Source organism: Zophobas morio, unplaced genomic scaffold, assembly GCF_036711695.1.
Source record: "Zophobas morio isolate AGI-343-1 ecotype UQ-CSIRO unplaced genomic scaffold, CSIRO_AGI_Zmor_V1 ptg000024l, whole genome shotgun sequence".
Taxonomy (NCBI): Eukaryota; Metazoa; Arthropoda; class Insecta; order Coleoptera; family Tenebrionidae; genus Zophobas; species Zophobas morio.
In genome coordinates, this window is record NW_026972129.1 from 8768364 (window position 1) to 8779949 (window position 11586).

Sequence of the window (11586 nt, forward strand, 5' to 3'; positions counted from 1 at the left end):
GTGAAACATATGCAATATATAGCGCATGCCATATCTTCGATCCAAGCTTTCAAGTTTACACCACAAAAAATTTGAAGCATTTATTTTGCCAAGTGCACTCACTGTACTGCTTCGCGTATAAGTTTGCAGCTAGTCCAGTGTTTTTACGAGACACTCCGTAGATTAATATAGTTTACGAAGGTATTTTTGAAACTTGAAAAACTGCTGTTAATCAAATGACTGAAATTAAATTTTGAATCAAGAAATAAGTGGATAAGGTATGTTGAGTTTTGCCTGTTACAAAGAGGCAACTGGGTCATTTAAGCCTGTATTTGTTTTTTCAAAAAATTAAAAGTATTTTACGTTCCACAAGTTTTGTTGGTACTATGAGGGACATGGAATACTGGGCAGTCTGTTCTCGTCATTTCAAAAAATGTCAATGTAAATGCACCTTTAGCGTCCACATGATTGATATTTTCGAAAAAAGTGTCAAATTAACTTTGAAATATATCAATTTGTTCAACATGCCAGCTGTATCAATTGTTAACAAATCTCGAGCAGTAGCTCTTATTCAAAGCGGGATGTCACAGCGACAAGCCTCCGTGACTTTGAGGATTCCAAAAAGCACGGTGAATTTGATCGTGCTGAAAGACGGACGAAAGCAGACTGTGGAACGTCGTCCAAGCTTGGCGAAGACGAAGCTTTGGTTGATATAATCAGAGAGAGCCCTTTTACCAGTGCAACTATAATTACCAATTTTCCGAGCAATGTCAAAACGGCTCGCCGTCATTTGAGGACCGCTGGCATTCGCAACTACGAGAATCATTGAAAGCACACAGTGCTGCATGTTAATATAATTGAAACAAATTTAATAAAACAGTTTTCCGTGTCCCCGATGGTACACCATGATATATCAATGAGAAAGCAAAAATGTATTCGAATACGGAAGCACTAGAACAGCATTATCAAGAACATAAAAAAAGACTATAATCTACTCTTAAGTCCCTTTTCAAGAAGTATGCCTTTGATACTCTGGTTAATTTTCCAAAAAATGTCATGATACTAAAAATAATTATAAAAATGAACTTACCTGTACTATTGGTCCAAGCTGAATGCAGCAATTAGAAAATACAACTTTTTATTATCTCTTTTTGTCTATTTGACTACAAAAATTGCTGTGTTTGGAATAGGATCACTCATATTAAAACACCGGCGCTCGATAAAAGATAAATTTCAGTAGGTTGTGATTATGAAACTTCATTTGGCAATACTTTGATACTATAATATTTTATTGTATTATACTCTCAACGAGCTTGGTTGTTTCCATTTAACTGATTTGACCATAGAAAATTGATTTTGTGTTTGACAAATAGTCATATTTGTTAGGTCGACAACTTCTGCTAAGGACAAAAATTACAAACAACAATGGTAAATACAGCCCATCGAAAAATTGCAGTACCTATTTGTTGTGTAATACTTTCAATTTATGTTGGGTTTCGAGTGATGCAAAAGATTAATGAACTAAGCAATGTAAAAAAAAACAGTACCAGCAAGGAAGACATATTTGCCTTCAAAAGTAAAAATATCAAAGTGATACTCTACTAGGGTAATTTTAGTTACCACAAATTGAAAATATATAGGCGGGCTAGCAGTCCAACTCGATGCCATTTTTTACACAACGCTTTACATAGGAAAATCATTTTTCATATATCATATACCGTAAGATCGAAAAAAGTTCTCTAGTAGGCCATGAAATTTATTTTAAAATGACGATGTTGGCATTCGACAGAGTTACTTGTCCGTAATTATAAAACCAAGTAAGGACACGTGTTGGTGTTACCAACATCATTATTTTAAAAATGAATTTTGTGCCCTACTAGACGATTTTTTTAGATCATATGATATAACAAAAACGTTTGAAAAATCTACTTTTTAAGTGACGCACTCTTGCGGTTTAACTGTTGGAAAAACACCTGCAAAACATTAAGAGTGTATTTGTTGCTTCACCATTTCTATGCTAATCTCCTTCATGCAGACTGTCAACTTTCAGAAAATATCCTGAACAATCGGGTTTGACTAGCGTGTTACTCGTTGCTCAGCCTTTAATAGCAATTAATTCACTCAATAATTATTAGATGCATTAAGTTTTACCCCACCACTTTGTTCAATTAGGCTGTGCGTTTGCGCTCACAAAATAAGCAACATTAGTTATTTATGAACCTAATCTTCCAGGTTTTTGTTGTTATCAACACTGTTCCTAAGCACGATTACACCTATTTTTATCATAAAACATGTTTTATATGCACATTAGTTTCCTACAAACTTTTAGCGTTTCGTATCATCTCAAAAATTGATAAATTTTTACATAATTATTATCAAATGCACAATTAATTACTCCTTCCAGCCGCACTAACATTCTATGAAAGGATTTCCAAAGAATAATAAACACCAAGCAATGTTGAAAGTTTAAACAATTACTTAATTAACAAAATTAAATAGGGAGTTGTACATGTTTCGAGAACTACTTCCTGTAAAATCTTATTATTCTTATCGTATTCTTTAAATTAAATATGCTTATGTTGCGATATGGAAGCCCCAATACAAGAGCTTTCTTCATTCGATCACTTTTAATTTATAGCGTTTAGCAATCTTTAACAGACTGGAACTGCATGACACATCCACTATGTCAACAGTACGAGATGGATATATGTGGTATCTCAAAATAGGATGATACAGTTCCCAAATGAAGTTTTAAAAATTTCAGCCAACCTTAATTTACTCTTTTTTTGATCGCACGACATTTGAAAACGCAGCATCAATAGTAAATACTAAATTTTACACAAATTTGATCTCATGTCAATAACGTAAAAGTCTAATTATAAATGATTTCATTTAATTAAAAAAAAGTCATGCACGCTTCTCCTATGTTAGAGGAAAAATCATCTGTAATTTGTATGGAATTAGTATTAATTAGTAAGAATTTCTGCGTCATTTTCTAGTTTTGAAAAGCAATAATTAGTGATAAATCATAGACTATATTGTGTTAATTATTTAACGGAAAAATTGCATAATATATAATTATCAGGTAATGAATATAGTGCACATATACCAACTGTACTCAAAAAGAACATGTTTACACATCAGCAAATTATCTTTCGGCTTCAGTCGTAGATGAGTGGATTCTGAAGTTTTCGTGTAGCTCTTAGCGTGACATTTCAAAAATTATTTTAATTCTAAAATTTGAATGCGAGAAAATTTTTAGATAAATACGCTTTGTTATGAAATATTAGAGATCGATTCGTTTACATCACTTCATCTGACACATACAGTCAAAATTTGTCTTCCAAGAAAAAAGAAAACAGTAAAGTGGAAAAACTTACCCATGCGTTAACTTGATCGACTTTCTGCGATTCAATCGCAGGCTCTTCGACAGCAACAGCGGGTTCATCTAAATTTGGATATAAAGGTGGAGTTCTCCAGGCGGACGGATCTAGCTGCCACCCATAACCATTTCCATGCCAACCGTAACCATTAGCTGCACTTGGTGGTTGATGATATTGAAGTGTTGGATACGCAGCATTATATTGTTGGTAAGGAATTAAAGGCGGATAATAATTCATAATAGAATTCTATAACTTAATAATCTCTTTTTCTTTGGTATCTTCTTAGGAGGGAATACAACCTAGTTGTAATTCCGTTCCTTAAAACACGGATTTTCACGAATCCTAAATTTTGGACTGGAAGTTCTAGTCAATTGCGTTGTTATCTGAAAAACATTATATACTACTATAAAGAAAATCACTAAACAAAGATAAACGGTGCTTAACTATACGAGGTAAATATTTAGAGTTTAGTCATTGCTATAATTTATTCCGTGAGTTGCATTCTCCACTGACGACGAAGCGAAATCACACATTAAACGGCACATATAGCCCTCAGAAACGTTACGTATTATAATATGAACCCTAAATACCAGCAACCGAACATAAAAGCATTTATTGGTAAGCGAAATAACGACTGACTTTCACTTTCGTTGAGATACTTATGCTTAATTTTGTACATAAAAGGAAAGATTTAACTGACCGGCTCATGGGGAAACAACTCTCAAATCCCATTAAAAAAATGATAATAACAGAACGGCATTCATTTCACTTTATTCTACTGTCTCGCGCTACCGCTTTTTTGACTCATCTAAACGATATTTAAACGGGAATTTTTAGCAAAAAAAAGTCATTCTCGTAGACACATACATTCACATAAAATATGCATGACGCATGTATGAGATCATGTTGCTACTTAGGTGTACTAACCGTGTTATGACTATGACGTTGTTGTTTAAAGTCGAATCTGATGCAGCAGAAATGTGTAATTAACCCCTGGAGGGGATTTTGCAAATCTGATCTTTCTCCACCTACATTACGCCTTTAAAACAAATCTTTTTCGCAGCAAGTAGGGGTCGTAATTACATATTAACAACAGGAAAATGTATACAGAGTTTATCACTGCTTTATATGAATTTTCCACATAGTGTGTTAGTGGTGTAATCCTTGTTTGGAAAACACACACTAAACACTGTATACGACACGAAAACTTATGTAAATATATATTTTCGTAAAAAACGGATGCAAAATATTATATCATAAGCAAAATACACGCCATAAAACGTTTTAGAAAGTAAACAAACGTTAAAAAAGTGTATGGATGAATTGAAAAAAGTTACTTCGAAGTAGTAAAGCAAGCAAAATCTGAAACCAACATTTATTCATTTATGTGAGCAAAAGAAACAACAAATATTCCGTCTGAAATATAATAACCGGAACAATGCACTTATGCATATGTATACTTCAGCTCAACACCGTCTGCGTTTTCTGGCATTATGTTCATAAAAATAAAACAAATTCGATAAAAAAAATGTCAGGGAATGTTTCTAAAATATGAATCATATTTTAGAAACATTCCTATACATATGCCTAATATATTTTCACTCCAAACAAACTTTTTATTGTGAAATATCCCTTGACTTGTTTAACAATATATGTTTTTACAAGTTTTCGCGTAGATTACAGATAAATTCTCATTTTAAAAATTATCACCAACAGCACTGTATGTCTCGAAGATAATTGTGCCAAAACTAGTGCTTAGTTTTTCTGTCAAGCATCTCTCATACTTCGACATTTGTAATGTAACCTCTTGCCAAAGAGGAGAAATATTCAAGAGACGACACTCGAACAAGGAAACACATTTCTAGACGCAGAAAGGAAGTCTACCCCAAGTTAAAAGTCCTGTCGTGTACCGCCGTCACTATTCGTATCATACTGGTTCGAAGTGATTTTTATTGGTGAAGACAAGCAACGTGACCAAAGCACGCGTAATTATCAGGTCAATGTATTTTGACAGTGACAGTAGAAGCAAATAGACCTATGAAATAGACTACCAGCGAAAAGTGCATTACGGTACGGGTGTTTTGTTTTCCTAAATTTTTACATGAATTGTATTTACTGATGTATTGCACACTGCCGTACAGCCGAGGAAAAAATGGAGTGTCAGCGGAAAAAAGCGGGTAAAGTGTGCGCCTACAAAGGGTGTAAAAATAAAAGTTATTCATGTGATTCTACAATAAAATTCTTTCGTTTTCCAAACAATGAAACGTAAGTATCGAACAACAGCATTTGCCAATTTACTAATTATGTGCCTATGAAATAATCAAGGTCCTTGAAGTGGCTGCAACTGAGTGGGAGAGAAGACCTAACCAAAAAAACTTTGTTTGTGAACTTGTAATGCTTGTTATCCAAATAAAGACCTATTAAATTCTGAAACAGTAATAGTCAATCTTCTTCCCCTTATCTGTATTAAGAGTGTTTACAAGATTGTTTATCCCTCAATAAATCAAAAAAATATCTTAAGTTTTTTGCGAATGCTAACGTGCTTAATTTGAACTTCGCGCCGAAATTCTACCCCGATTTAAAGGGACATGGAGTTTCAAGGTCAATGAAATTGAGCTGTGAACATCAAAGATTCCGACAGGAGTGTCTCCTCTTGAATATTTCTCCTCTTTGCTCTTGCACTGCACCACAGCGATGATTTAATCCATCAGAAACGAGCGAACCTTTCTTTTCTTATCATTTAAACCTTTTGATGCGGTTGCGTTATTTTATGCGAACTAAACTGTCAGTAAACAAAAAGTTTTACTGCATTATCAATTAGAATTCAATAGGTGGTGGAACTTTTCAGTATGGACAAAATATAACAAACTTACTAGAATTCTAACAGTTCGCAATTTAATCACAAATTTCATAAGTGACGAACGAGTCATGTTTAACGCTGTTAGTTTCGGAAATACAAAAGAGGTACAATACAAAAATGTTTTTGTAATGGTAGTTGTGGTGTCCCAGTTTGAATTAAAATTTCGCGCTGAGAAAAAAAAATAACGGCGCGAACCCGCCTTTGAATAATTTGCATTTGGAAAATAAATTAAAAAAATCGTTAAACATAGGCAACCATGTCCAATCTGAGTTTGGTGGCTCGCCTAGGGAATTTGTTGATACTGTTAATTGGTGAAGGGTTGGTGATACTAATAGTGATAAATAGGGCATAAAAGGTTGACTCGTTTTGGTCACTTCTGATGCAACGACGCTAGTGTAAAAACAGTTTTTCTAATTCTGAAATTTCGCCGATTGTCTACTTGTGATGTAAATTTTGTTTATTGTTTGTATATATATTCATAATTCGTGTTAAGATTTTGTTCTGTTTCTGGTTCTAACACAATTTAACAATCACGAAATTGTCCGAATAAACCACGTGCTAGGAAATTCATTTATTCAGGCTTCACTTTTTTGTTTGTCAAGTTATGTATAATTATGTTTCTGAATGTTTTTACTTAATTATTACATTGTAGAACAATTTTTAATTTCTAATTCGACACTGCTAATAGTTTTTTTATAGCATTTCAACTCATCTAAAAATTGGTCCAATTTAACAGAAAAGACCTTGAAAAGTGCGGTTAAATTTATACTCTTATAGACTTGAAAAACGGGATGAGTTTAATGTTTTCTTACAGGTTTAATAATTTTCAAATTTTTACGTTTGACCTCAAAGTGGCTCAAGTGTTTTCTGAGACTGCATTCTCGACGTACGCCCAGTGTTTCCGGTTGATGATTTTGATTTTATCTGTATTGAATGTGTTTTTTTTTGTTGTTGTATGTAATGTGACGTTTGCGGTCTACAAGGTAATTTGTGATTGCGATTTGATATAATTAAAAACATGAAATGACACGTCATTTTACATCGTGTAAATTCTTTGTTGTTTAAAATTGCGTAAGAGTGAGTATATGTTGTGGCCCAAAAATTTCACTACACAACGTAAGGCTGAAAACTGAAGAGAACTCTCCTCAGCAACATCAGTGAACAACTTTTCACGGTCATTTACGAGGGGAACTCAATCTACCTAGCTATGAAACAAACAAGTCAGAAACTTCCAAATTTACTGTCACATAGTTTCATCTTTTGTGATTGTACTTCAACACTTCTGTTTAATTTTATCAATTGGTTCTTCTGCAAACAATGTTTCTGTTATAAAATGAGTCATTCTAAACTGGAAAATTGAAGCATGATCGATGTGTTACAAAGGAAGGTAACAAGTCCAAGTGTAATCCATCAATAATTATAATTTCTAATTCAAAAGATAATATAATTGAAACTGTCTCTTTATCAAGTTAAATTTTGATCTAAGCAGTTTAAACGAGGTACGGAGTCTGTTAGATAACGCAAAACCTGGAAGACATACAGAAGCCACAAACGAAACAATGAATACGGAAGTCGAAACCCTAGTTCTTGAAGACCATCGAATAAAAATTTAGCTCATTCGTCTGACCAAAACGTATCACAAGGAAGCATCTAGAACATTTTCCACAATGAACTGCGCATGAATAAAGTGGCACAGATCCCATGATTAGTTACACCTAAACAAAAACTGAGAAGACAAACTTATCAACAATCTTTAACTGCTTTAGAGGCACATCCTAACCTTCTCTCTACTAGTGATGAGATTTTGGTGTATCACTATAGACATGAGACCAAATTAACGTGAGCGAATCTTCAAAAAAATCTCGAATTTGGCCTTCATCACGAAACTCATGCGAGACCGAGCTTGCACATTGTCGTTTTTAGGCTTTAAAGCGTCCCTCCAGGAAAAAAACATGATCAAAAGGCTTTTTGCCTAAGTGGAGCCTGAGATACGTCTCGAGGATCCCAGAATTCGTCTGCACATAAGGACCCTAAAAGCTTACGACGTCTCAAACGAATATAATTCCTCATCAGTCGCAATGAAGTAGTATATGAAAAGCAAGTGATCCGTCGTGGGTACCCGCAAGACATAATATCCCAACTGCTTGCGTCACAGAAGTTCAAACTTCCTTGGACACCAATGCCCTCGTCTGGTCGAAAGTTCTCGCCCTCAACATTATTCTTGATTTTACGTGGGACTGTTTCGGGAGGACCATACGGTACCGCGCGTCCTGAGTTCGACGAGTGATCACATCCAGGATTAGTAAATTTAAGTGAGATACTTGACCCATTACGTGTAAGGGGCTATATATTTGCATCAATCATCCCGTCCAGTTGTCTTTAAAAAACTGCATTGTCCTTTCGTCCCCCACGCGGACATGGCTAATTTAGAACTTTCCAGGCAAGCTTTTCCAATTCAAAGGATGGTCGGACCCACTCGTATGCTCAATGCGAAGGGGAGAAAACATGGTACTCGTTTGATCAACCCATTGAGTGCCACCAGCAGGATCATCATGCCTCTTGCACTTCGCTTTCACCGTAAATTTACCACGGTTTCCGAAGGTCGAACAAGCCAAACGAAATTTTGCAATATGAAAGGAGAATAGTTGACAGAATATTTGCCAGTGACCTACACTTACTGGGGAGGTTTACAAAATACTATGAAACATATCAAAAGGAGTCAATAAGATACATGTATAAGATCTGTACTTGTTAGAGGAAAAACCTGATCCAGGAGTTAGATCATCCACCATAGGGTCGTCCAACTATGAATATTTATGGTTAAAAAAACACTCAAGAGGTTAGCAATTTTGGTCGGATGAGTTGCTGAAGAAAAGAACAACATACAATATTTGGGAGTATTCAGCAGTCGGAGAAAAAATGGCTTAAGTGCATTAATAGGAGGGAAGTTATATAACAAAATAAACATTTCGGTGATATATACTGTGCCTTTTGTTTCATGACCAGATAGATTATTTGAATTTTACCCGTATTGTTTCCCGAGTATGACCTACGAAAGTATGTATTGTAATGGGATCCATCGCTGCACAGGCTACTCTAATGTTTTCTCATGACCCCAAGGGTACGAAAAAATATACATTTCCGTGTCTTTCTTCTGTTGTCTATCTTGGTGTTATCTAAAAAAAATCTGTCGATTTTTATTAGACAAATAATCTCTAATGAATCCGCCTTGATTTTTGACTATAAGTATCCAAATTTTCGCAAAAAAATTCAATTGCATCATCACATTTTATAGCAGTATAAGAGCACTGACGTCTGGTAAACTGTAACTGTGCGATAAAAATGTTGAATTATTAACGCGAAGGTCGCTGGTTCAGTTAACTAATGGGTCATAATTTGTTTTATTCATGAAATCAAAACCGATTCACCACATACTCTTGGAAATTAGAGAATACTGTAATGTTGCGCCTGAGAAGACAAACAGATTATTCAAATTAGCCGCTTGCGATGTCCTTTTAATAATCGTCCCATTCTTTCAATGTATAAACAATCGAAGTTAAAGAGGCACTGATAACACATTTTTTTCATATACGAAGTGTCTATAAATGATTCAGACATCGCAATATCTCTGTAAAACTATTAGGTTGCATTTATAGTAAGCCACTTTCAACATTTTTTGACTTATGTAAATTTTGATTGTAAAAATAAAACTATGTAAATACAAACATCTTTTCTTACAAGTGCCAAAATTCTTTAATTAAAAAAAAAATTCTAACGTGTACTGCATATCATTTATAGACACTGTATTTCATATTGTCTGCACTTGTGCAGACCACGCCCCTTGGAATTTGCGCCCCGTGGCGGCGGGGCTAGGGGGGTGTTATGGACGCCACTGATGTTTAGTTCATAGAGGTTATCACAAAACAAAAATCTTTCAAACGTGATTTGTTGTTCACGGTGAGGGAAATTCTGTCGAAATAACCTTCGCCTATTTTCTTTGTCACCAGTTTGCTGCTTGTTAATTATCTACATTTTTTTAAAACAACATAAACAAAAAAAATAGTAAAACATCTTAATTTATTAACTAAAAAGTCTACGCGTACTTTTAAATTAAAAAAAAATTCATTAATAAATTACTTTTTATTGCAAAACAGATGTTTGTCTTGCTGTTACTTTATTTCTTGGCAGTAGTACATACGTCAATAAAATCAGAAAAAATCGTCCTTTGCAACGATGAACTTTTGATAAATGAATTGGTGAACTACCAAAATAATTACCGACAATTTTCAAGGAAACATTTACCGTTTTACTTCCTAATAACAGCTTAATAAGCGTTTGTAATTTAGTACCAATTTATGTGATATATACCGTAAAAAATATAACTCAATAATTCTTTACAATTGCCGGTTTACCGGTTTAATTCAAATTTTTATTTTATAATTATAATCCTCTGCTAATAAATAGGTACATTTATTAGGCTTTTGTAATAAGCGGAATCTGCTAGTTCGCAATTAGTGCTGAGTGAAGTTGACTCACAGGGATTAAAGATAAGTAATAGTTATAAAAATAACGCTAACGCGAATTATCAAGAAGTGTTACAGTTGCAGGTATTGCAAATAAATCCATCCATAACAACAATAAAATGTGAAACTGGGTTTAACCACTATTGTTGCTTAGATTTTTTTGAACTAGCCGATTTTTCGTTAAATGTTGTACCATAAATTTATGACAGCAGGTGAAGTCTAGTAAATGACTTAACTTTTAGTTTTAATGAAAATCAACCATTAAATACTTGTAACGTATAACAAAAAGTTTATGTAACTATGCGGTAGGTATATGCACCAATATGAACTTTTTTTTTTAATTTGTCAAGATCAAAAAACATGCCTGCATTGAAAAGTTGGTCTATTTGTGACGAAGAAAAAAGAAGCGCAAATCGTTATAATTTAGGTGGGGCTGTGGTAATGTGAAACAGTGGAAATTAATTAACTTTTCATTTTTATTAATCCAGAATTCATGTTGTGCAATTTGACCGTGCCACGAACCATGAAATCCCAAATGTAACACTACAATATGCGCAAACATAACGTTCGGTTTTTGCCTGCAGATATCAAATTGTTAGCTTATTAACATTAACATTTTTGGAACCTTCACCTAGAAATAACAACCATTGTCTTCACTTACCTAACCTAAACTGTCACTTATAAAATTAAACGAAAACTTCACTCTTTTCACTAATATCACAACATTTCGAGTATTTTTGAATATGTTTCTCTTTTTCGCCTTACATAAATTCGTACAAACTGCAAATTAACCCAACGTCATAAAAACACAAATAAACTCGGCTATAGCGTAGCGTGTGAT

The 11586-nt window shown here is 34.1% G+C and overlaps 1 protein-coding gene across 2 annotated transcripts in view; it reads right to left on the minus strand.

The window, feature by feature from the left end:
• LOC135135391 (calpain-B-like) overlaps window positions 1-11576 on the minus strand; it is a 42127-nt gene extending 30551 nt beyond the window's left edge. The window contains exons 1-3 of one of the 2 annotated variants that reach the window (XM_064064423.1): window positions 11407-11576; window positions 3360-3745; window positions 1070-1087 (exon numbers count right to left, since the gene is read on the minus strand). In XM_064064423.1, coding sequence (XP_063920493.1) covers window positions 1070-1087; window positions 3360-3599 — 258 coding nt within the window. In that variant the 5' untranslated portion in view covers window positions 3600-3745; window positions 11407-11576. The remainder of the gene's footprint in view (window positions 1-1069; window positions 1088-3359; window positions 3746-11406) is intronic. The other variant, XM_064064425.1, reaches the window with a different exon arrangement.
• Window positions 11577-11586: the final 10 nt, after the last annotated feature.